The 26,843-nt window shown below is 36.4% G+C and overlaps 1 protein-coding gene across 8 annotated transcripts in view; it reads left to right on the forward strand.

Moving 5' to 3' along the window:
* LOC102218820 (ryanodine receptor 1-like) overlaps nucleotides 1–26,843 on the forward strand; it is a 127,378-nt gene that overhangs the window by 78,816 nt on the left and 21,719 nt on the right. For 2 of the 8 annotated variants that reach the window (XM_023351631.1, XM_023351627.1), the window contains 19 exons: nucleotides 643–773; nucleotides 1,473–1,793; nucleotides 2,310–2,550; nucleotides 3,236–3,323; nucleotides 3,525–3,617; nucleotides 3,968–3,982; nucleotides 6,586–6,756; nucleotides 8,714–8,773; nucleotides 12,204–12,338; nucleotides 12,425–12,537; nucleotides 12,621–12,717; nucleotides 13,782–13,888; nucleotides 13,973–14,024; nucleotides 15,588–15,668; nucleotides 23,688–23,787; nucleotides 25,045–25,124; nucleotides 25,224–25,300; nucleotides 25,410–25,483; nucleotides 26,494–26,511. In XM_023351631.1, the coding sequence (XP_023207399.1) occupies nucleotides 643–773; nucleotides 1,473–1,793; nucleotides 2,310–2,550; nucleotides 3,236–3,323; nucleotides 3,525–3,617; nucleotides 3,968–3,982; nucleotides 6,586–6,756; nucleotides 8,714–8,773; nucleotides 12,204–12,338; nucleotides 12,425–12,537; nucleotides 12,621–12,717; nucleotides 13,782–13,888; nucleotides 13,973–14,024; nucleotides 15,588–15,668; nucleotides 23,688–23,787; nucleotides 25,045–25,124; nucleotides 25,224–25,300; nucleotides 25,410–25,483; nucleotides 26,494–26,511 (2,054 nt within the window). The remainder of the gene's footprint in view (nucleotides 1–642; nucleotides 774–1,472; nucleotides 1,794–2,309; nucleotides 2,551–3,235; nucleotides 3,324–3,524; nucleotides 3,618–3,967; nucleotides 3,983–6,585; nucleotides 6,757–8,713; nucleotides 8,774–12,203; nucleotides 12,339–12,424; nucleotides 12,538–12,620; nucleotides 12,718–13,781; nucleotides 13,889–13,972; nucleotides 14,025–15,587; nucleotides 15,669–23,687; nucleotides 23,788–25,044; nucleotides 25,125–25,223; nucleotides 25,301–25,409; nucleotides 25,484–26,493; nucleotides 26,512–26,843) is intronic. The other 6 variants (XM_023351629.1, XM_023351633.1, XM_023351632.1 and 3 more) reach the window with 5 other exon arrangements.

A 26,843-nucleotide genomic window follows, 5' to 3' on the forward strand; every position in this document is an offset into this window, starting at 1 on the left:
GGCGGATTTGGTTTAGTTTTTTTTAATTTAAGAACTTTTATGCTTTTTTTGGTTATTTTTTCTCATAGTATTAGTAATTGTTACCAACAATATGCTAACAAAGCTAAATTTTTATTTATTTTGTTTCGTCTAGGGGTAAACTTTCAATTTAATGTTTAGTTAGCTTTTATTCTGTCATCTTCATGCACTAGACAAGGGCTTGGAGCTGTTAGCACAGAAAAAGGCTAGCATTAGCAATTGCTAATACTAGCAAATTTTTTGGTAATGCAATTGGATTTCCAAAGGCAAATTTTAGTTTAGTTTTTTTTTTTAATTTGTGACAAAACTTTTATGCTATTTTTTAAAGTCCATTTTGTTAGCATTTCATGCCAATTTGAGGCAGCTGCTAATATTTATGTTTTTGCTAAATCGCAAAAGACAGAATGCTGACAGTTGGACATTTTGGCTTATGTTTCCACTTCTTCTACTCTGGACATTAGATTTGACTGATTTTCTCTTGTGGAGACAGCATCTAGCTCTTGGCAAGTGTTTGGTACATTTAGCCGCCACCAATGTTAGCATTTTTGTTTGTGTATTTATTTTAAAAGCTAGCTGGTAGCTTCTTCATGACGTACTATTTCATGTCTCTACCTTGTTTTGCAGACAGCGGCCGGCTCTTGGAGAGTGTTTGGCTCATTTAGCAGCAGCTATGCCAGTAGCCTTCCTGGAACCGGCACTGAATGAATTCAACTCTTTCTCTGTTTACACAACCAAGACTCCAAGAGAGAGAACTAGTGAGTTACGATTTTTCCTCTAAAACGTCTGTGTCAAAGTTGAGGCGCGGGGCCAAATCTGGCTCGCTGTAGCTCTTTATGCGGCCCTCTAAACTCCAGATGCCAAATTACATCAATCAGTCCCTCCGGTTTCTTGCAATTGTGGAAATTCACGCAAAATCAACAAATTCCCACATTTGTTTTCTAATACATGATTGTGAATTTATTGCAGATGTTCTGCAAAATGTTTAAATGATGCTAGTTGGCATTATTTCTTACTTTTACGACACTACTGCCTCTGCGTTACTTTATGTGAAGTTATAGTCCTCGATCGAAGTGGCTAGGAACCAAAAGTCACGTTTAACGTCATATATAAGCACAAATATAGCAAAACTCTTAGCAAATATTTCTAAATTAGCCCCCAAAATTCTGTGATTCTGACAGCAAAAAATCACATAAACAGCCACAAAATCCTGGAGGATCAATGTGGAAAAAAGTTGAATATTATTTAAATTCAGCAAGAACTTATTGAACTCAGAGACAGATACTTGTTAATATTTTAGCCGTTTTTAATTGGTTCTGGCGCAACCGGCCCTTTAAGAACATTCATGATTTTCATTTGGAACAAAAACAAAACAAGTGTGACTCCCCTCCTCTAAAATGTGTATTAAATTGTATTTATCCTTTAAAAACCACATGTTTTCCTCTGTTCCTCTCCAGTTTTGGGACTTCCCAGCCAAGTAGAGGAGCTGTGCACCGACATCCCAGAGCTGGACGTCCTGATGAAGGAAATCCATGACCTTTCTGAGTCGGGAGCTCGCTACACAGAAATGCCCCATGTGATTGAGGTTACGCTGCCCATGCTGTGTAACTACCTGCCCCGCTGGTGGGAGAGGGGGCTGGAAAACTTCCCGGAGCAGGAGGGCCAGCTGTGCACCGCCGTTACGTCGGAGCAGCTCAACCAGCTGCTGGGCAGCATCATGAAGATCGTGGTCAACAACCTGGGCATCGATGAGGCGTCCTGGATGAAGAGATTAGCCGGTTGGTGACGCTTACGAACAAATCGATTTATGAAAAACATTCAATCCGAAGGCTTTAATATTTATGGGTTATACTTAAAGGGAACCTGTTATGCTAAATCTGCATTTAGCTTTTATACATTTGGGTTTAAAAAAAACAAACACCCAGCCAGTTTTGGCAAGAAGTTAATGTTTTTTTGGAAGTGTGGTTCGGGGGCCATTTCTGACCCTCTGGAGGATTTTTTTTAGGTACACTGCAAAAACACAAAAATAAATAAAAAGTATTTTTGGTCTAGATTCTTGCGCAAGTATCTTAATACACTTGGAATAAGACAAACTAACTTAAAATTAACTTTTCAATCGATAATAATTCCTTATTATCGATGAAACAATATGACAATTCCACTGGCAGATTATTTAATTTATAACGAGACATTTTTCCTGTGTTATTTATTAACTTATCTGCCAATAATATAACTTTAAAGTACTTCAGTTGTTGCTCAGTGAATGACTTTGTCATCGATTATGCTTTCTTCAGTTTTCGCCCAGCCCATCGTCAGCCGGGCGAAACCGGAGATGCTCAAGTCCCACTTCATCCCCACCATGGAGAAGCTGAAGAAGCGAGCAGGAAAGGTGGTGGCGGAGGAGGAGCACCTGCGCATGGAGGGCAAGACGGAGGTGGACAGTGAGAACGGGACCATCCGGGACGAGTTCGCTGTGCTCTGCCGGGACCTGTACGCCCTTTACCCCCTGCTCATCCGCTACGTGGACAACAACAGGTCAGAGAGTCGGATCAGCGCCGTTTGGTCACTAAAGCTGCTTAAATTACACCTACTACCATATTTTAGTTACATTACAACTCATTTGTAGATTTTATGAGTTCATCTATCATCAGCAGAGTTGGGTTGGAACTAGTTACTTAAGTAACTTTTTTTTTAAAAATTACTTTTAGGAGTATTTTTACTTTTACTTTTGTTTGAGTAATTTTATTATGAAGTATTTCTACTCTTACTTACTTACTCTTACTCTTAGTACAAATTCTGGATTTTCTTCCCACTGAATGAAAAACAAACCTGTTTTAACCAGAAATTCACCAGACACAGACACACACCTGCAGTTTTTGTTAAAGTTTCATCAGGTTTTTATTGAAAGAAACTGATTTGGAAACATTCTCTTTTGCCTCATTTTGTTATTTTGTGATTTTGCTTTTTATATGAATCACTTAAGTCCTTAAAATACCAAAATTTCCGCTTAACTTTATATTTTCCTCCGTCTGATGATGTAATTCTAAAATATTAAATGATTGATAATTTGATTAGTCACTCAGAACTTGATTTTTCACCAAATACTTTTTTACTCTTCCTTGAGTAATTTCTTGGACGGATACTTTTTACTTTAACTTGAGCAAAGATATGTTGAAGTAGTGCCACTCTTACTCTTACTTTTTTCTGTTTTTGTGAAAAGGGCGAGGTGGCTGACCTGTCCGGACCCGGATGCAGAAGAACTGTTCAGGATGGTGGGAGAGGTGTTCATCTTCTGGTCCAAATCACATGTAAGGCAGAGATACCTCATAATAAAGTTACTCAAAGTAAAAATACTCCTAAAAGAACTTAAAAAAAAAAGTTACTCAGGTAAATGTACCTAGTTACTACCCAATTCTGAAAATTACCAAGTATATATATATATTTTTGCTCATTCAGGTAAAGGAGATAATTAAGTGAAATGCAAAGATTGTTTTGTGTTTTTGTTGCAGAACTTTAAGCGGGAGGAGCAGAACTTTGTGGTGATGAATGAGATCAACAACATGTCCTTCCTCACTGCTGACAGTAAGAGTAAGATGACCAAGGTAAGAGCAAAACATTCCCTCCTCTCCAGATGTTTGATCCACCACATACCAAGACATAACACATTAAGAAACTAAACTCTATTAATTTATGTACCACTAACACTCCAAGCAGGGAACGGCGTCAAAGCAATCCATTCATAGCTGCATATATTCACATCCTCATTTCCTGTTTTTTCTGAAAGTTAAATACGTCACTAATTAATTATTATTTCATTCATTTCACATTAACGGTTTTGTAATAAATGAAATCTGACACATCCTTTTCCAGGATAATGTAAGTGGCGGTTTAGTGTCGCTAACTGTGTTTTCTCCATATATCTGATGTCGGTGGTTGGACGCCGGGTCACTAGGCCGGAGACGGAGAGGTTAGATTGTGTTTGTGCACGAGCGCTGTGCTGATCGCATGGCACCCTGAGTTTGAGAGGCTTTTCATCGAGCTCTCCCCCCATTACTCACACAAATGCATTCACATAAAGGAGATTCTGTGCTTATTCACGGTTGGAGTCGGCATAACTGTGTATAAAAGCAGGAAACAGACGGGCTCCTGTACACCAAACTGGACAAAAAATCAATAACAGTACAAAAAACAGATATGTGATTAATATAAATAGGAGGTTCGTACCCAAAGATTTTACTCAGGAATGAATTTTGCGTTTCAGTATTAGCTTCCACTAAATATACCCAATGCATAGTTTCCTCGAGTCTGAACCAGAAAGGATCCGCGCCATCTTGGTAGGCAAGAGCAACGCAAAGCATAGTGGACTCACAGCTTTGAGACCAACGGAAAGAAAACGTGGACAATCCTGACCAATGTGCGAGAGAAAGATGCATGAACAAAATGGCTGCCATCGGGCTCAACCCGTATGAGACAGAGAAGGAAAACATGTCAAGACCATGTGGCTCCAATCTCATACTGTGACACAGTTAGCTAGGAGATAAAATCTACATTAGCAAAGCTAATTTTGCTAGTTCGACAGTAAGTACTACATTAAATACCACTGATATTTATTTTGTTTGACGTCCAGAGTATTCAAAAATTGTAACCAAGAAACAGTTGTACTGTACTTATATTTTTTATAAGTTAGAAACGAGGCGAGCGCTAGTTCTAAGCTTGTGGCTAGTTTGTTGTCATAGCAACTCCATAGCTACTGCCTGCCAGCATGGCTGTCAGTTATAAAGTTCATGGGAAATATGTATTATTGTAGTGTGTTAGCTAAACTAATGTTTAGCTAAACTAATGTTTAGCTAACCCTAATCACTAAACCAATGTTTAGTGGTTAATAATTGCTACTTAATAATTTATCTTTGGCTGGGAAAGTTTCCATCTTATAAGGTAGCAGCTACAGATCATTTGTGACTAGCAGCATCAGTTTGGTGTACAGGATCGTCATAATGTATTTAAATAATGTTCTTTGCTTTTCTCAGAAGTGCTGTCTCCATGTTGGATGGGGCTTGTTTAGCGCTGGAAGAGGTTTTTCATGTCTGTTTGTATTTGTGTGATTAGGGGGTGTGGAAGGCTTAATGAAAGCCATTTGTAGATGGTAGTGGCCTGAGAGGTTTCATGATGCTCGGATGAGCAGCTGAGCATTTGCTCCGCTGCAGCCGAGCGTCATCACCCGTAGTGTTTTTGTCTGATCAATAAACACTTTGCCTTTAGATCGGCCCTGTTGGATTCAGCAGTGGAGCTCGTTTGCTGTTTGTCAAATTCTGTCCCTGACGCTTGGATTTTTGTTTTTTATTATTTTTTTTACAGCATTTCTGCGCCGGAGGATTCTTCTTGTTTCAGCATTTGTATTAACTTTGTGCTCACTACCTGCTTGCAACCATAGAGAAAAGGATTTTTCTGATCCTTGTGCAACATTTCTCAGACGGCGAATCTGTCAGGGGAACCTAAATCTACCCCAGCTGTCCGCATATCGACTAACTGGACTCATCAATTCTTGTCATGCTCATTGACCACATTAAAACTGCTAAATAATGCAACACCTAATCATTGTGTAACTGATGGTTTACACAGTTCCTATTAATTAAATCTTATGTCTTCATATGTAAAGTCCTTACTGTAGTCAATGTTTATTACCCGACTCCACGGAAAGTTATTTCACATCTGATAGTCCGGTGGACTCTGTTCGATTGGGGACCAAAATTAAACCGTTTTTTACATTTTCAGCTGCTCATTCTTTCTTTCACACTGACTGAGTCCAATAATCCAGACTAATTGAAAAACCTGTTCCCCTCCTTGCCTGTGGGGACGCTGCACCAAGAAACACTGAAAAAAAACACTGAAATTCTTTGACGAAGACGCTGAGTGCAGCTTTCTTTGTCATGAAACATAAACAAAAATGGATCAGCGTCAGATTTTAGCGGCTGTAGGATTTCTCTTTTGTCTGGTAAAAAAACCACGAGCCGTTTCTCTTGCTATCGCTAGACTAACTTGATTGTTTTGGTTGTATTTACCCAGAATGCCCTGCACTATAGTCCACTTCCTGCTTTTTTTAGTAGTCTCCGGTCCGCTTGGCGTTCATATATGCATCTGAACAGCGAGACCGTGGTTTGTAGGTGGACAAGAGTTCACTATTTGTTCCACCAAACTGAACTTTCTAGGTAAGCAAACTGGAGTTTTAAAGCGAACCAAGCAGAGCTGTGAGGATGGGAACCTTCAGGAGCGGTCAATAGGGAACTTTGTCCATCACATTGCTAACAATAAGGCTGAGCTGTGTTTAGCAGTTGGGGCTGAAGCACCAATGAACCAAACTGAACGGGAACAGTTCGTGTTGGCAGGAAAAAGTGTTTACACACATTGATTCACTTTGTCTGCATGTCGTTTCTCATGTGAGTTTCTGTGTATCAGTCCGTCACCTCGTCCTGTTTTGTTTTGTGTTAGTTTTTCCCGTTCTAGCCTCTTCTGTTTCCTTCGAGCTTCTTCAGTTTTCTAGTCGTACGTTCTCTGACCTGCCGTTCTTTTCAGTCTGGAGGCTCGGAGCAGGAACGTAGCAAGAAGAAGAGACGAGGGGACCGCTACTCTGTGCAGACCTCCCTGATTGTGGCGGCGCTGAAGAAGATGCTCCCCATCGGACTCAACATGTGCTCTCCTGCTGACCAGGAGCTCATCAACCTGGCTAAGATCAGATACTCACTGGTACTGTGTTCACTGAATTTCATTGACCTTATTTAAGGAACAATATTGTTGTAAACATGTCATGTTAATTTCCTTCTGTAATACAATAATTTCATAAATAAAATTAACACCTAAATAAAAATAACAATATAAAAATACACTGTAAAAAAATCACAAAACCTGACAAAGTATTTATAGTATTTCTATAAGCAAATATCTTGAATTAAGACAAAACTAACTTATAAGTAACTTTTCAGCACCATGAGCTTGTTTTAAGTAAAAACCTCAGTTCCATTATTTCACTTATAATAAGACATTCTTCCCATGTTAAAAGTGAAATAATCTGCCAGTGAAACTAGAACTTGGTTGCTAGGTGATGGGCAGGGTTTGGCTGGGGTTGCTAGGTAACGGTGCAGTGGAATATTCTACCAGTGGAACTAGAAATCTTTTACCAATATTAAGAAATTATTGACTTAAAACAAGCTCATATGTCTTGTTGAAAATGTCAGGTACATTTAAAACATTTAAAGACCTCACAAAAAGGAAAAAGACGAGAGAGTTTAGATTTACTTGCAAGAAAGACGGACATGAACTTGCTTCAGTTATAATCTCCTAACCGCCCTAAAGCAAGTTCTGCTATACCCTTTCTTTTTATTTCCTTAGGGGCGGTTCCTAGTTACATAGTTTATTCTGTGATCTCAAGTCAGTTACATAGCATTGCTGTTTCTTCAGTTGTTTCTTCTGTTATCTTGAGTGCAGGACCTACGAGCTGACGGTTGAGTTCAGTTCTGCAACTGCAAGGCAGGAACTGAAAAACTCAGAACAATGGGAGAACAGCACAACAACTTCACAAATTCTGACTTTAATCTCAGAATTCTAAATTCAAACACAGCAAACATAAGATAACATATACTAAATACTTCTAACAGAAAAGTTGTTTGTAAGTTAGTTTTGTCTTATTTCAAATTTACTAAGATATTTGCACTAAACTAGACAAAAACACTTTGTTGTGTTTTTGGATTGTAGTAATTGAAGTTCCTGCTTCTCATAAGCTGCGTTTCTACTAACCATAAAATTGTGCAAATTGTAATGACGAAAATAAATTTTCTCAATGGATAGCATCATTTTGGAGTAGATGCGTTTCACAAACCGGTGTTACAGCATATTCTGTGACCATAGCAGGCGCTGTTTCATTTTAACACCATGCTACTTCAAAAACATTAGCTTTGTAGGGCGGGAAACAAACACTATAGGAAATTCAAACAAAGAATAACAAGCAATATCTGACCGACCACTAATATTATGATGATTATGGAACATCGGCAATGGACACATTTTTTTTTGCATTACACAAGTCACATGATCAACAGCCGGATGTTACTACTGCCGGAAATGATGAAGCAGACAACAGGAAGTAGTAGCATGATGATTTTTTTTGTTTTGTTTTTTTCTGGCTCCATCAGAGATCTCACAGCAGTTCATAAAAAGTTGTGTGTCATTCGAACGTGTCGGTCTTCTGTAAAATGTCCGACTACAATTCCTCCAAAACGCCTGTAGTAGGCGGGGCTTGTCGCTTCAACGCCTGAATAAAACGTTGACATCTCCTCTGATTGGCTCATAGATGAGCGCCGAATTATGAATATAATCTTATGTAACTGTTTACATCTGACACTACTATGTTTTTTAATGACTTATCGCATGGAAAAAATTTATTCACACGTTATTTTAAACTAAATTTCTTATTTAATAGAAACATTACGATTACGAAGTTGTTTTTTCGACATTAGCAAAAAAATTCTAACTTTTGTAATAGAAACACAACAATAGGCGTGTTTACTTTTTAACTTTATTTTGTAGCATAAAGAAAACTGTCTCTGTAAATGCTTTATATCTTTAGAGTAAATACTTTTACTTTTATTTACCATCAGTCTTCATAATGATGACGTGTTGAAGTTTTCTCCAATGTTTTACCTTCTAGAAAGACACAGATGAAGAGGTGAGGGAGTTCTTGCAGAACAACCTTCATCTGCAAGGCAAGGTGAGTCGATTTTGTTTGTATGTAAGGTGGCTTTCAGAAAACTTTGATGTGAAATATGATGTGGAACAGACACTGTTTTAAATCATTTGCATCTATCACATCCTTTCACATTCATTGTAATAGTTTAATTTAAATGGAGTGTGTAAATAATGTATTTTAATTAATTTCAGTTTATGTGCCTTCTATTCACAGTAAATGGCATATTAAGTTCTTCACAAAATATAAAAATGAAAAACACTAAATGCTTTTCATATATATAGTTATACGTGTGAAACACAGCTAATTAATCTAAAACCTTAATATCTTAGTTGTTTCTATGTGTTCTTATGACATTTTATATTTATGGAGATATACTTCTTTATTTTTATTCTGTGTATTTATTCGAATTCCCCTCGACAGTTGATATTTTTAAAATTTTGTTAATAAAATGAATTTTTATTTAATCCAATTGTACAGGCAGATGTTCTTTACAAAATTTGAACTTTTTTTTGTCTTTGAGAGTGCAAACGTGTTAATATGTCTGGAAAATAAGCCGTTGGAGCGCTGCACCGTTACCTAGCAACGCCAGCCCGTTACCTAGCAGCGCCAGCCCGTTACCTAGCAACGCCACCAGAATTCCAGCACTTTGCTGAGCTACTGACCGAATTAAAATCTCATTAAATAATAGGACAGATACTAGATACTCCACAATAACTCTGAAGAATCTGAATTAACCTGAGTTACAACAATATTTAATTTCCCTTTGGGATCATTAAATTATTTTTGAATTTGAATAATTTAGTGTGAAAAATGTGATGAACATGTTTTGTTTAGCTCATTGAGCTTCTCAAACTTTTTCAAGCTGAGAACCATTTAACCCATTTAACGAACACTAACTCCAAAATGCCCATGCAATAACACAACATGTTAATATACACAACCCGAAATGAAAATATTAGTCTCTTAACTCACATATTGTTGTTTTCTTTGTACATTTGTGCCGTTTTGTAAATATAACTGGCCACAATAAAGCAATGAACATGTCGGGGGCATTTTGAGGTATTTACGGATTCTGAAAAGTGTGGACCTAAACTTTCCAATGTTATCAAACACAGAAATAAAAAAAGAAGTTGTTCTTTACTACAAATGGTTGTGCATTAATTACATTTAGGTCTATATTGAAGGTTATCCTGCAATAGTCAGCCCCGCCCACTCCTCACTACTTCACAGGGCTGCCTACTGACCAGTTCTCTGTCTAACAGGTCCGGAAAATCTCTGAGACCTGGGTATTACCCTAAAAGTACTCTATAAGAGATAATCTATTTAAACTGGTGGCGAAAGTGATTCGTCTAGCTCTAACTACCTCCAATCCAGAAGTTATGACCCTTTACAGTTAAGAAACAATCAGCTGAGTAGCCCTCACAGCTGCATAATTCCAATAACCACTTCTGTTAACGGTAGCCCACTTTCTAAATCATAACTTGCACTTGGAACCGGCTAGATTATGTTTAGTGACTTAGATGTAAGTCCCAGGGTCATTATTTAATCTCACCAAAGGAAATTATGAAGCCTCCTATTTACTGGAATCATGTACATTAGTTTTACCTTAATTAAAAGAACTGAACGAAGATTAAATGACTCTATTAATTCCAATGTCCACCAACCTCTTTAGAATTTTATAGTATAAATTTATTAAGCAAGCTTAAGCAGGGATATGCGACATACAAATCAATAATCAATCGTAAATAATTCAAAAACAGTGTAATAAAATTTACATGTACAATCATACTACCCTGTCCTCTTTTCCCTGACTAAAGTCGCAAGTTCTGAAATGGAATTTCAATGAGCAGATTCAACTCATACCCAGACGATGGTGGATCTTTGGCAACAGGAATTTCTAGCATCCTTGGTTGAGGTCTTTGCCTTGTGTGGAAAAAACCCTCTTTAGAAAAGAAACAAAGCAGAACGGGTCCGAATCCTTTTGCAAAACCCAGTTCCTCCTCCCTGAGGGAGCTTTGTCCTTCCTCCAAGTCTTGTTGCAGAGTTTGTAATTGCTGGGCTGAGACGAGACCGACGATCGAATGAAGAACCAGGGATGGGGCGATGGAACCCAGTCCTTTCTTGGCGGTGTGAAGTCCGAGCTCTCCCGTGGTTCTGAAGTGCGGTCCGTGGCTCAATCTGCTTCAGCAAGTTGTCTCTCCTTCTGCGCCGCCGGACTGGGAACGGCTGGTTCCTCTTTTCAGCCCCTTTTTATGCATCTCTCCACCATGTGTGTGTATGGGGAGGTTTGGTCTACGTGACTTGCTTCACATCTGCTATGTATCATGAAAAAGCCCCCACATTGCCCAACCTATTTCTGCTGACCATAGTGGAAAGTCCCGTACTTCCCCTTTCTCCGTTGCTTCAGCCAAACTCAACACTCCAACCATCCTGTGCGCTCTGACCATCTGTTCAGAACTGCTTGCGACATTTCCTGTTTCAGGACTGTACTGTATTCCTCTCTTTTTCTATAACCCACTATTATTTATTATAGCTCATTAAACACATTAAATCTGTTGTTAAACCTGTTTGAATTAATTTCAAATGATTACAACTTCACATTATCACAAGTTTGATCCTTAGTTAACAATCAATCACATCTCTTACTTATTATAATTCATCAACCATAATCTTTCCACAGTTAATTCATTACAGAAATCATTACAGATCACATTTCAGATAATACATTTCAGAAGGTTATTATGTGATTACTTGTATTCATTTTACTATTCCTTCATATTCAATTTAATTAGCTTTTAATCAAACTACAAGATTACTTATTTTCTCCCAGGCCTCTATGCACCTTTTCTGCATGCACCCGGAAAGATCTCACACCCTATGCCAGTTTTCTTGACAATATGCAATTTAGAAGCATAATAAAAGAAAAATAGACTTGAGTTGCTTTGCCAGAAACAAAAATCTTCTGTACCATGAAATCTAAAATAATCCACCTCTTTTCAACAATTATATTTATCTATTAAATCGTTTTTAATTGAATAAAAATAACAGTAGCTGTATTTCTGTCCAGGTGAGACTCGTTCATGACATAGAGCCGTCCAAAAGAATCAAATCTCTGGTGAATGAAGATCATTTAAGTAAACCTGACATTGTTTTCTTTCCACTAGTATCTTCAGTTTTTCTTTTGAGTGACCCACTTTAAGCCATTTATCCATTATTATTTTTAAACATAATCCTTTGCTAAGCTTACTGTGTGCAGCAGTTTGAGCTCACAGCACGACAAATGGTTGTTTACATGCAGTACCTGGAGATGGACCACAGGGGGGCGATCACAGTTTGAGAAAAACATCCTAACCTGTTCAAGGAAGCATAACGGGTCACCTTTAAGATTAAATTTGAGGACAAGAAGCCAGACCTTGACAACATTGTTGTTTTTTGTCTGGTGTGGGTCCAGGTGGAGGATCCAGCGATGCGCTGGCAGATGGCTCTTTACAAGGAGATGTCAGGAAAGGCTGAAGACGCCGAAGATCCAGAGAAAGTGGTCAAAAGAGTACAAGAGGTCTCTGCTGTCCTTTACCACATCGAGGTGGTGAGTGTCGCTGCTATTCGCACAGCTGTGGGGAAAACCATTAAAAAACAGGTTAAAAATGGCTTTTGTCTGCTTTTGTTCTTCAGACTGAGCATCCATACAAGTCAAAGAAAATGGTGTGGCACAAGCTGCTGTCCAAGCAGCGCCGCAGAGCTGTGGTGGCGTGTTTCAGGATGACGCCTCTCTACAACATCCCAACGTAACAATCCTCACCTCTGAATGAAAACATCGTTTTATCAGACGTTTCAGCAGATCGATAGGCCTTTAACTCTTCTGTCGCAGGCACCGAGCCATCAACATGTTCTTAAACGCCTACAAGCGCAACTGGTTGGAAACGGAGGGCTACTCGTTTGAAGACAAGATGATCGATGACTTGTCAGTAAGTAACTTCTCAAACCGCACAAATGATGATTTAAGCTCATCCTCTTCATCAGGTGTGAAACAGAAACTTTTAAAAATAACATAATTAAATTAAATGTACAATGATCTGTGATTTAAAAAAAAAAGATTCATCTATGTCAGTGTTTCTCAGACTTTCACTCTAAAAACTACTTTACCCATTTAGCAAACACTCACAGACCACCTAACTTGAAATTGCTCTTGTAATACCACAACATATTAATATATATAATGTGAAATGGAAACATTAGTCTCTTAACTCATCGTCTTTGTTCCTCCTAATGTGAAAGGTGGCGCTGTTTTGTAAATGTGATTGGCCACAATAAAAAGTCAACATTTAAAGTTACTTAGAGATTTTTAAAGTTTTCCATTGATAGAAAACACATGGAAATCAAAACGGTTCTCTACTACAAATACCGTGTGTTTTAATAACATTTCACAAATATTTGTAATTTAGAAGCATAAGAAAAGAAAAATAGACTTGAGTTGCTTTGTCAAAATCCAGCATTTTCTGTTAGCTGTAAATAATTTTATTTTCGGTGTTGAGATGCAGTTAGTCAGCGCGGGGCGCAGCGCCGTTCACCTCCTTCACCGTGTAGCGTTCAGCACAGCCACGGATCCGCATCAGAAAAAACTTTTTTTTGTCCTACATAACTGAATAAAGTTTGTAATTTCCTTATTTAATTAGTTTTTTTATTCTTGAAAATTCAAGAGCATTTTCTCGTTTTATAGAGTACTTTTAACTCTTTCAGAGAGTTTTTGAGAGATGCTGAAACACATTTGATTTGTCTATCGTAGCTTCCCAATGCCAAACTCCCAAACATCAATGTGTTTTTCGTAATTTTTCTTAATAAAAACACTGGACTGGGCCAGAGCGCAGAATGCCAGGATAAGATAAAAATGTTAGAGATTTGGTGAAGTTTAAAACGTCAACAGAGTCCACGCCTCCAGGAAGTAATCGTTTCTCAGCATGTGGGCCAAGCGAAGCCAAAAGAAAACAAACATTCGCTCTCATTTAGAACCACTGTTGTTTCCCAAAACTAGAAAGCCTTGGAGGAAGAGGAGGAGGAGGAAGAAGAGACGGAGACAAAGCCGGATCCTCTTCATCAGCTGATTCTGCACTTCAGTCGCACGGCTCTGACAGAAAAACTGTGAGGCCGGGTTCCAGCTTTCGCCTTTTTGAAGACGTCGGTCCATCTTCCTCATTTCTGTTTATTTTTGTTTTCTCCTTCCAGGAAACTTGAAGTCGACCATCTTTACATGTCTTATGCTGATATTATGGCAAAGGTACGTTTCCTTTGTCATCTCATGAAATCTTCTCATCAAAGGGGGCAGTATCATGTTAAATTAACTTATCTTTTAGCTTTACATCATGCTATAATGTGTTTTTCCCTCATGAAAATCACACCTGGAGTGTTGCTTTGATTCTTTCATGCATGTTTGAGAAATCCTTTAATCTCCATGGCAACCAAAACGCCTGGGTGGACCTAGCTTCGCCTTCGAGGACGATGCTCCTCCTCCATTCGGCTCCCCCAGACTAGCCAGTAGCAATTAGCGAACAATCTGCTGATCTCATTATAGGAGCTACTTCTCAGTCAAATGCTGGTACAAACGTTAAAGGGTTAATAGAGGAGCCATTTTGTGATGACTTGAAGTTTCAGAAAGAGCATTTCACACTGCAAAAACACCAAATGTTACCAAGTATTTTTGGTCGAGTTTCTCTGTACAGTTAAAATAAGATAAAATTAACTTACAAGTAACTTTTCAGCAAGATGTAGCAGCTTGTTTTAAATACCGTATTTGTCAGACAATAAGCCGCTACTTTCCCCCACGTTTTGCGGCTTTTCTGTGGATTTTTCTCCAACCACCAGGGGGCTCTTCAGCAGGAAGTGAATCATTGGAAGTCAAAATTGGAAATCAAAGAAAAAAGCGCTGATTTTCATTTAGAGCAAGCGCATGCTAGCAGCAGGGAGAAATGTTTTCAAACTCTTACTCCTCATCATGGTGTGAGCACATGATGCAGCTTTTAAGTTCAGCCTTCTGCCGAGGAAAACCGAGAGCAGCTGAGATACCAGCGGCTTATATATGTACGTTTCCAGTTTTTTAAAAAACTTTGTGGGTGCTGCTTATAGTGAGGTGCGCTTATAGTCCGGAAAATACTGTAAATAATTTCTTAATATTGTACTTATTACACTGGCAGATAAATTCACTTCTAACAAGACAATTTTCCGATGTAATAAGTAAAATAATCTGCCAGTGGAAATGGAACTTTTTCATCAATATCAAGAAATTATTGACTTAAAACAAACTTCTATCAATTCCTGAAAAGTTACTTTTATGAAATAAGAGAAAAATAACTTTTCCTCAAGAAATAGCAGCTTGTTTTTAGTCAACAATTAATTATTATCGGTGAAAAAACTACTTCTACTTCCAATTATTTCACTTACAACATGGGAAAAATGTTAATACATGAAATAATAATAATATTGAACCAGTACCTTTTCAGCTATATTAAGGAATTATTTACATCATGCTTAAAAGTTACTTGCAAGTTAGTTTTGTTTCATTTCAAGTGTATTAACATTTTTTCTTTAAAAATACTTGGTAGGATTGTGATTTTTTTTATAGTGCAGGAGACCTGATTTCAATTCACTATATCAGGAAGTATAATTTCTTTTAAGTCACATTTGATATATAAAGCATTTTTTAACAACTGAAGGTAACAGTTACTTTATTGTTCTGTAGAATTGGTGGTAAACACATAAAACCTCCCCATTAATGGATAGAAACTGATATTCTCATGAATTAACACTTTTTTAATGCTCTGATTTTGTCGCCGTCTTCCTGCAGAGCTGTCACATTGGTGAGGAGGACGAAGGGGGAGAGCAGGAGGGGGAGGAGCCATCCTTTGAGGTGCGGCAGACAGAGATGGTATGGGGGGACCGGGGGAGGGGAGACAGGGGAGTCAGCGGAGAAGCCGCTCCCCGCGCGCCGAGTGACCTCACCGTGACATCACACTCAGCACACCCCCCACCACCCAACTCCTACCACAGCATATTCCTCGTTTTTTTTTTTTTGTCTCTTTTTATTCTTTCTTTTTCGTTCACTCACGCCACTCGTCTATCTCCTGCGGTGGTGGACTGACCTGTGCATGCCTTTGCTGGACCGCCGGCAGGATCGGTGTTGTTGGTTCAAAACGTTCCTAAATTGCATGACTTGAGTGCAGAGAGATGGTGCAGCTAAAGACAACAACAACGTGAAGCCCAGAGCAAAACAAACCCCTGAGCCGTTACCAAGTCACAGTTTCTGAGCCTGAACTTAAAGGAAACCACATTAAAGGCAAATATCATCTGTTTACAATTTCTACGACAGTAATATTAATTTTCACCATAAAAATCCTGAATCAGGCATCAGTGCATTACTTAGTGGCCACCGAAGTCACATCTGAATTCATAATACGGAAGACAATAACTTACAGATGGCTAATATCTAGTATATCTATTTAGTATTTATCATTAATAACTGTTTATTATCCGTTAAATAACGTAATAATAAATATACTAAAAAAATTACATGCTTACAATGTGGTCTGAAATGTTTAACTATAGATAAAATCTAAAGATGAACAGATTTGGCAGGAAACCAGTAGATTTGGTCTCATTATCACCCTTAATTAATGCACAATTAACAGTTATTAATGATTCATAAAATGTTTAGAGATTAATTAGATGTGTATCTATTCATCTAGGAAAGCCTTATCTTATTGTATTGTACAGTAGACCGGAGACCTATTAAACCAGCACCCTATGAAAATGTTTAAGAATGCCTGCATTAAGAAAACTATCTGTAGTTCACCAGAGCAGGAAAATGAATGTTTGTGACAAAAGCTGTAATTAAAAACTCTGAATTCATTTCGGACTAACGTTGTTACTCTAATTCTCACCCGAACTCCCGAACATTTGCAGTAAGTTTCCCATTAACAGTGTTAATTTTGGTCCTAAAAACTCAGTTTAATTCCTCAAATCATAAATTGAGTTTAATGTTTAATAGTTAAATATTAAATATTATTTAATATTTAAATATTAATGAAATAGTTAAAATACTCTAATACAATCAGAATACAGCTTTATGCAAACTTTCTCCTTCATTTACCTCAGACACAGAATAAATTAATGCTAAAGCTAATTGGCTAAGCTAAGCGAAAGCAATGATCAATTTAACCCAGAATTAGCAGAAGCTTTTGTAGTAAGAAGACGTTCATAATTGTTAAATGAATTTTTTTTTTGATGAGAGACAATGGTCAATGGTTAGCACACCTCTAATGCGCTAATAGCAGAGCTAATGTTCTACTTAGCCTTTAGCACTTCTGCTAGCAACCTTTGCTTCCACTAAATAGAATTTTTCCAAATAAATTTCAAAGTGCTAATTTAATTTACTTTGAGTTGAATAAAGTTTGACGTTGGTGTTGAAGTTTTGGTCATCGACTGTGAAGAATGTTTCAGTTAGACATTTATACCCAGGCTCTTATTTTGAAGTCTTTCTAAGCAGCAGTTCAATTTCTTCTCCTCAAGGTTTTATTTTTTTTTAAACAAAAAGATTTTAAAATTACTTATTGGCTTTTAAAATGAATGGAAAGGCCTTTGAAATTAATTTGTTTCATACTTTCAACATATTTATAGTTTTTATTTGACCCTGAATATGATATTTGCCTTTTAATGATATTTTGAGTCTGATTTCGGTTTTGGACGCTGTGATTGTGCAGTTCTACTGATCCAAGCTTTTCCAGAAGGGCAGCATCACACAAATTTGTACTGAAAAAAATAATATATTTGTTTTGTAAGGGCTTGTGTCTGAATAGTTTGTTTTTTTCTGGCAGAAAATGTTTTTTTGTGGAAAAATATTTTCCACAAAAATGCATATCCTATAAAAAAATCCTTATATATAGTAAGACAGAGTATTATGGCCAAGCTAAGAAAAGAAACAATAAAATATGAGAATAAAGTCAGAATATCATGAGAGAAGTCAGTATTATGAGAAAAGAGTCGTAATAATACGAGAATAAAGTAATAATATTATGAGAGTGAAGTCGTATTAATTTGAAAAAAGTTATAATAATACAAGAAGTCAGAATATTATGAGAAAAACGTCAATCATACAAGAAAAGAGTCGTAATAATACGAGGATAAAATTATTTTATGACGATAAAATCGCAGCAAAATGTGAAAAAAATTATAATATTATATAAGGCTGAAGTAATATGTGGAAAGACATATGACAAAAATGTATATTATTAGAATAAAGTCAATAGTAATATTTTTCTTAAAAATTGTAATATTAGAATAAAGTTATTATATTACTAAATTTGTAGTTAGAAAAGTTTTACGACAAAAATTCATATTATGACAATAAAATCATAATAATACAAGTAAAAAGCTACAAAGATACAAGAATAAAGTTATATTACCAGAATAAAGTTGTAGTAATGCATGATAAAAGTAATAATGACATGAGAATAAAATCATAAAATTATTAGAATAACATCTTAGTGTAGGACAAAATTTCAAGAGATTAAAGTCGTAATATTAGTAGAATGAAGTAGTAATTTTATAATAACGCCTACATGAAAAATTATTTTTTTAAATTTAAAGGAGGAATGTTGAGCATTTCATGAAGTCATACTTTGGTATTAGTTTTATAGGATATAATATTTAACACATCAACATCAAATTATTGTCAGTAGCAGAACTTTGAATAATCACTTTTACTAATATTATTATTGTCTTTCTTACATTCTGCCTTTATTCTGCTAACATTATGACTTTAATGTAGTTTTTATTTTAAAAGTCTCTTAGTCTGGCCCTAATGTTCTGTCATAACATAAAGATCCTTAAGCGAAGTGACTTCTGTATTTCTCTTTAGAGAAGCACGCTCACCTCCAAATTGCACATATAAGCTGCTTGCTGGGAGACCAAAAGTTAAACGTTGTGGAGATTTTAGGGGAGTTTCAGAAGACACTGGATCTTTGAAATAAAAAAAAAGCTAAGTAGACACAACTTTTACTGTTTCCATCTGAACCTGATGGGAAAATGTAATGCTGTCCTTCGTAACCCGGTTGAGTAAAAACATATCAGTTATGAAATCTAGTACTTATTATTAACAGTGAAATGAGCCGTTTTATTATTGTGTTGACTTTGTGCATTTGCGGCAAGTCACTTCCTGACTTGAACCTCCTTTTCCTGGCTAACACGTCTTAGGCTACGTTCAGCCTCAAGTCACACAAATCCGATTTTTTTGTTTTTTGCCTGAAACTGATCTTTTCATGAACAACACAGATCTGATTTTTTGATTGGATATGTGGTCCTAAATGTGACCTGGATCTGAACGGCCAGATTCATCCGACCTGAACGTCATTGATACTCGACAAGTATCTGCGTCCTGATGCGCACAAACAGGAAGAAAAACAACCGCCATGGCGGACCGTAAGGAGGATTAAGTTGTAAATGTGCTGCTCTGGTCGGACAACAAGTTTAAAATTGTAAACTATGCTCAACCGTTTAGTATCCATGTTTACTTCCATAAACACTGAGCTCTTCTTCTTCTTCTTCTTCTGCACGCTCTCTGTGTGACGTTATTGCGCCCTCTGCTGCGCATGCAGGACACTTTCAGTCGTTTGCAGTTCACACTGGAGAACAGATACTGGTCCCATTTTTGTAGCTTTATTTAAAAAAATCTTTTTATGATTTTGACTCAAAGAATGAACAGTGACGAATCTGCTGCGTTTGTGCAATGTAAATGATCCTGATTGAGATTTGGTTTTAATTTTGTGGTTTATAATTTACAATAATATGTTTTATATGATTAGAACTTTAAGTATTTTAGGTTTACTGGAAGTCATCTTGTATTCTTCAAGGTGAAAATTGAACTTGTACTTGTACTTGAGTAAAACAGTTCAATCTGTACTTTTACTTTTACTAGAGTATTTTTTTATACAAGTATCTGTACTTTTGCTTAAGTAGAGAATGTGAGTATATACAGCTCTGGAAAAAAAAAAAAGAGCCCATTGAAAACCTGGTTATTCCACCAAATACTGATTTCTGAACTCTTCCGGAGTTAAAATGTTAGTTTTGTTGTTTGTAAATTAATATGAACTTGTTTTCTTTGCATTATCTGAGGTCTGAAAGCGCTGCATCCTTTTTGTCATTTTGATAATTTCTCATTTTATGCAAATTAATACTAAATTTTTGTTTTGAATTTTAAGACATGTTGTCAAGAGTTCATAGAATAAAAGAACAATATTCATTTTGCTCATATATTTATAAATAGTAAAATCAGAGAAACGGATCATTTTAAATGGTCCCTTAATTTTTTCCAGAGCTGTATTTGGAAATGCGAATGACAACGCAAATAAAAAAATTGGATTTTACAAAAAATCGGATTTGATGGTTAAATCCTGCAGGGTGAACGTAGCTTAACTCTCACCTACTAATCCAGGTGTTTTCAGCCCTTATCGTCCTGAAGCTCCACTTTGAGTCCTAACCACTGATGACTAATACAGACTTGTCTTTAGTTTGAACTGGACAGGTAACAGGTCTCCCTCTCTGTGCACACCAAGGACTACAGTAAAAGCCTGCACAGTCCAAGCCCAAGCTCACATTTCAAACCACATCCAGACATGCACTTTAACCTTTCACAATAAAAGATAAATAAGGAAACAGGAGCTCTGTAACCAGAGGAAATCCACAGCGTTTTCATTCATCTCAGACTTTTGAGGGCGGGGTGGAGGGACGGGGTAGATGTAGTTCTGTGTGCTTTGGGAGGGGTTTCATATGCATGGTATGCAGAGGGTGAGGCTGGCTAACCTCTTTTGTCAACAGGATGGTTCCTGGACCAGAGAGGCAGATTACAGTTTAATACCCGAATCCATCACTGCAGAAACACAAAGTCCCACCAAGTATTTTTGTCTACGTTCTTGTTCAAATATCTTAGTTCACTTGAAATAAGACAAATCCAAACTACACATAACTTTCCAACGATATATAGGAGCTTGTTTTGAGGGGGGGGGGGGGCGTAACACATATAATTCAGATTTTGCTCATTTTTGTGCTTCAATTTAAGTCTATACTGCTCCTAAAATAAACACCATCCAGACATTTTGTGGCTGTAAGTTAATATTTTTTGCTGTCTTCAAAATGAGCTGTTTCAAGAAACTCCGGAATGCAACGTATTCAGCTCTGGAAAAAACAAAGAGCCCACTGCACTGAGGCAGCTCGTTACCTAGCAACCCCAGCAGAGTTCCGCTCGTTACCTAGCAACCCCAGCAGAGTTCCAGAATGTTTGGTCAGCTGGTTTTACCGCTGTATGCTCTGTACAATGGCTGCTGGAAACAGACAAGTGTTTTGTTGTTGATTATCATCCAGAAGCTGGAGGTACGAATCTTTCAGGGTCTAGAGATTCAACTCAGTTGTAATATTTCCCTTTATTCTCATAATATTTCGAGTTTATTCTTGAACGACTTAATTTTCAAAATTTGAATACCCCATCCTACAAATCAGCAGGCACTGCCCGTTACCTAGCAACCCAAGCTGAGCTCCATCACATTTGGTCAGCTGGTTTTACTGCTGTACAATGGCTGCTGTTGTTGACTTACTGTTCAGAAACCGCTTGCTGCATTCTTACTAGTTGCGCAGAAGGCTCCACTTCTGCTTTTCAAAGACGTACGCATCTGTTTGCAGCCATTTTCACGTGAGTGTAAACGTTCAGTTTGGGGCGTGGCCAACAGCAGCTTCTTTGGATTTAAAGTGACAGGATGCCCTAAAACAGCTAATAATAGGCAGAATTTAGCAGATTCAAATCTCATTATTTAGAAATGATTTTGTGCAAAAAAGAAAGTAATGGAGATTTTGTATAGGCCATAAATGTATATATATATTCCTTTATTTAATTAGGTAAACCCCGTTGAGATCTAGATCTCATTTTCAAGAGGGACCTGAGCAAAAATTTGCAATACATAGCAAAATCTATCCCAACCTGTTTGAAGAATCACAATATTATTATAATAAATAAATAAATAATTGCATAATATTAATTTCAAAAAAGTTCTTGCTTAATAACTTTTGAAATAATCTTCTCCACTGGAAAAATATTTCACTTGTGACATTTTCCCATTTTATAAGTGAAATAATCTGCAAGTGGGACTAGAACTTCTTGTCAATATGCAAAAAATACTGAGTTAAAATAAGCTTGCATATCTTACTTGCTAGTTTGTCTTATTTCAAGTGTAATAAGATATTTGCACTGGAAACTTGTCCAGAAATACTCGGCAGTGTTGGCAGTGTGTTGCTGTTTGTCTAATAAAAATGTTTTCAGTTCTTTAAGCTCTAAAGTTTCTAATAATTTACCAATAAAGAACAGATTGAGGATGACGTCACTGAAGCACTTTCAGGCAGAAAACCGTCCACCGTTCTGATGGAAGCAGAGGTTGCATGAAGTGGAAGAGTGTGTGTGTGTGTGTGTGTCGTGTGTGTTATGCTCTGGGGCAAAGTGTCGGCTGCCGTCGAGTGTTTGCACCTCTGGTGGTTGTCAACAGTTGGAATAATAACTGCCTCCATGACTAATACACACTGTGTGAGAGTGGAGGTGTGTGTCATTGTTGATAATTGACAGTGTGATTATTTTTTATGGCGACTGCAGGTGGAAACGCTGGGCGCTCTGCCGATTTAACCAATGGGAAAATTAACATGCAGCTCAACCAAGAGAGGTTGAGCTGTCCAACTTCTCTTGGACTTTTTTAGGCAAAATATTTAGTTTTAGGCAAAATAATTAGTTTTAGGCAAAATATTTAGTTTTTTTACACCAAAGTGTCTCCATTTGCACAGAAGCATAAAGCAAGAACCTTATAGGATCCGTTTTATGGCCGAGTATCAGGCCACAGTTAGAAAAAATGTACAAATAAACTTACTAGAATAAAGGAAAATACTTATAATAATCTGATTTTGATGCGTTTACTACAACTTTATTCTGGCAATATTCTGATTTATTTTCATATTAATACAACTTCATTCTCTTGCAACTTTATTATTGTACAACTATTATTTTATTTTAATAATATTACAGCTTTTTCTGGCAATATTATGACTTATCTCTTGTAGGACTTTATTGTATTATTACTACAGTTTTATTCTAATGTTACCTCTTATTTCTGTTAATATTATAACTTATTATAACTTTATTCTTGTATTGTTTCGACTTTATTCTCATGAAACTATTTTATTCTAGTAATATTACGACATTATTCTAGTATTGCTATGGTTTTATTCTGGTAACATTATGACTTTATTTTCAAATTATTTTGACTTTATTTTCAAATTACTTCAACTTTATTCTTGTACAATTTTACTTTTGTAATTCTACAACAATTTATGACTTACTCGTAATTTTTTATTTTTATATATTTGTTTTTCTTAGCTAGGCCTTTAATATGCTGTCATACAATTTAGAAAGTTTATCTACATAAAAATTTGGATGTTAGTTACTGTTCAAATATTAAATACAAAAAACCTTTAGCATCCAAACCAATATGCATATCTAAAATATAAAATATTTAATCAAATGTTTCTCATTCTCTAAAGTGAAAATTGATTTAACAATTTAATATTATATTTTTAGTTTGTTGCTAGGAAAGATAAATTTGATCAAGGCTTAAGCACTAACTTGTTAACTTAAGTGAAATTTAAGTGATTTGTTTACATTTGTTCGTAAATTAGATGCAAAATTAGATGTAGTTTATTGGATGTAGTTTTAGCAGGAAGGCCTTCATAAAGCGGATCAGAGTGTGAAGGTGTGTGAGTGTGTGTGCGTGTGTGTGTGAGTGTGTGTGTGTGTGAGTGTGGGGGGCAGTGCAGATCCAGTTGGCGGGGTTTCAGCTCCTCTTCTTCTCTTTTTGCTCTACAGGAAAAGGAGATGGAGAAGCAGAGGCTTCTGTACCAGCAGTCCCGTCTGCACAACCGCGGCGCTGCAGAGATGGTGCTGCAGATGATCAGCGCCTGCAAAGGTCAGTGCTGCTACCACACTCTGCTACAACAAAATACATATTTATAACCTTTGACTTTGCACAAGTGGGCACAAGATTCTCATGCATATTGTGAGAAACTGCTGTAAAAAACAAAACAAAACAAAAAAAAAAACACTTTTTTGTATGAAAATAAAACTCTTTTCTTTTTTAATAGAATATGAATCATTTGTTGATCTCAGAGAAACTCTGAAATAATATCAAGAAAAACACCCCTCTTAGTGAATGTACTCAGTTACATTCACTTCAGTTACTTTTTTGAAAAAATTAACTTTTATTTTACTTTTACTTGAGTAAAGTTTGTGGATTTTCTACCCACTGAGTGGAAAACAAACATGTTTTAACCAGAGATTCACCAGACAGACACACACCTGCAGTTTCTGTTAAAGTTTCATAAGTTTTTTATTGAAAGAAACTAAATTGGAAACTTTTTCTGTTCTTTGATTTTGTAATTTTGTATTACTTATACGAATTATTGTCATTTTGGTCCTTAAAATACCAAACTTTCCACTTAACTTTATATTTTGGTCTGTCTGCTGATGTAATTTTTAAATATGAAATGGTTAATAATTTGATCAGTTGCTCAGTACTTTTACCAAATACTTTTTTTTACTCTTGAGTAACTTCTTGGATGGATACTTTTTACCTTGAGTAAAAATATGTTGTGCTTCTCTTACTAAGTTTCGGGTACTCTGCCCATCTCTGCTTGTTTCACATATTTTCTGACTCCTGTTCTTTCATAAATGTTTGCAGAAGCCAAAGTGATTATTGATGTTTCAAACCTGATGATTTTATGTGATGGACCAAGTGACAATCACTTTTTCTGATTTTTATTTGTAAAAAAAAAAATCACACCTGTTATCATGGAAGTGACTGAAACAAATACATTTTCTTTTTTAGTTTGGTCAAAAGCACTTTTTGTGCCAAAAAAGTTCATTTTATTATTTTTAAAAACATCAGTTCAGATATTGAACTTCACTAATCAGCCATTAAATTAACGCTTCATAATTTATCCAGAAAATTAATTTAGGGGAAGCTAAGTGCTAAATATTATGAAAGTTAGCAAAAATTGGTAAATTAATAATTAGCTCTGCTATTAGCACAGTAGCATAAATGCAACTTGTGTTTAGCATCAGTACTTGTTGCTAGTCAACCAAGAAACTCTAAAAAGGAAGAAGAATAGAGATATTTACCAGATTAAACTGGATTAAACTGGCCTGTCTGTTGGGATTATTCCAGGCGAACCCGGAGCCATGGTTTCTTCCACACTCAAACTGGGAATCTCCATCCTCAACGGAGGCAACAGTGATGTTCAGCAGGTAAATTCACCTGGAAATGTTTAATTAAGCTCAAACAATGACCAATGTTTCGATATTTAGCTGTTTATTAGATGAACGTGTTTCTGTGTGGCTGTGCAGAAAATGCTGGACTACCTGAAGGACAAAAAGGACGTGGGATTCTTCCTGAGCGTTCAGGCTCTGATGCAGACCTGCAGGTCTGTGTGGATTCTTCATTTAGTTGTCAGAATAATCAATAGATTAATTGATTACTAGAATAGTTCTGGTTTTTTTGTGTTGTTTAGCTAATAAATTTGTTCTTGACAGCGTTTTGGACTTGAATGCGTTTGAGAGGCAGAACAAGGCGGAGGGACTTGGGATGGTTTCAGAGGAGGGAACCAGTGAGTATCCTCCCTATTTTACCACAAAACTGATTCACACTGCAAAACACTAAATCTTACCAAGTAATTTTACCTAGTTTCTAGTGCACATATCTTAGTGCACTTGTAAAAAGACTAAACTAACTTAAGAGTAACTTTTCAACAAGATATAGAATTCAATAATTCCTTAGTATTTATGAAAAAGGCCTACATTTTTCTGCCAGTGGAACCAGAACCTTTCCATCAATATTAAGGAATTATTCACTTAAAAGAAAATCGTACATCTTGCTGAAAAGTTACTTGTAAGTTAGTTTTCTCTTATTTTCAGTGTACTAACATATTTACACTAGAAACTAGATAAAAATAATCCTTGTAAAGATTTGTGGTTTTTGTAGTGCATCTTATTTTCATTGCATTGTGATGCTGCTGGGACATTTTTGGACCCGGCTGTGTAATCTGTGTGCATTCATGTGCGTCTGTTTGTGGACGGCTGCTTCCAAAAGAGCTACACTGCAAAAACACAAAATCTAACCAAGTATTTTTGGTCTAGTTTCTGGTGGAAATACCGTGTTATATTTTCACTCAGACAAAACTGACTTACAAGTAACTATTCAGCACAACATAGCTTTTGTTTTCAGTCAACAATTCCTCAATATTGATAAAAAAGTTACAGATTATTTCATTTATAACAAGACATTTTTCCTACAAGTGAAATAATCTGTGCTTTTTGTCAATATTGACAAATTATTTACTTAAAACAAATAAGTAAATAAAATCTTGCTGAAAAGTTATTTGTTAGTTTCAAAGATATTTCCACTGGAAATTAAATCAAAAATACTTGGTAAGATTTTGTTTTTGCAGTGCACCACTGACTTTAATGTTTATAAATTATTATTTTTTTATCATCCACTGCCAGTCCTGAGATTTCTGGACTCACTGCGTCTCTGTTTGTTTTTCTCTCCCTCCATTTTGTTCATTTTACGAACCTTTACCTCTCATGTCCTTCCTTCACGCCAATTCTCTGCGCTCAGATAAGAAGCTAGAACGTGGTAAATGAAACTTCGCTGACGTAAATTTTCTTTCTCTCTCTCCTTCCTGTCCTCCCTGTCATCTCTTTCTCTCTCTTTTTGGCTCCTAATCACATGACTAGTCTTTTAATTGCTGTGAAATTAATATGCATTTCATTTCACACTCAAGGAATCAATGAAATTAATCTTTGCCGTTTTCCTGCAGTGATTGCAAAGTTTAATCCTCATCCTTGAGTGTTTTATCTCAGATCTACTGTAACTCCAGTAATCTCAGTCACAGGAGGAAGTTCAGTCTTCCTCTCCTGTTTTTAAAACTGAAATGAATTGCACACTGTAAAAACACAAAACCTTAA

The sequence above is a fragment of the Xiphophorus maculatus genome, chromosome 18, assembly GCF_002775205.1.
Source record: "Xiphophorus maculatus strain JP 163 A chromosome 18, X_maculatus-5.0-male, whole genome shotgun sequence".
In the NCBI taxonomy this organism is placed as follows: domain Eukaryota; kingdom Metazoa; phylum Chordata; class Actinopteri; order Cyprinodontiformes; family Poeciliidae; genus Xiphophorus; species Xiphophorus maculatus.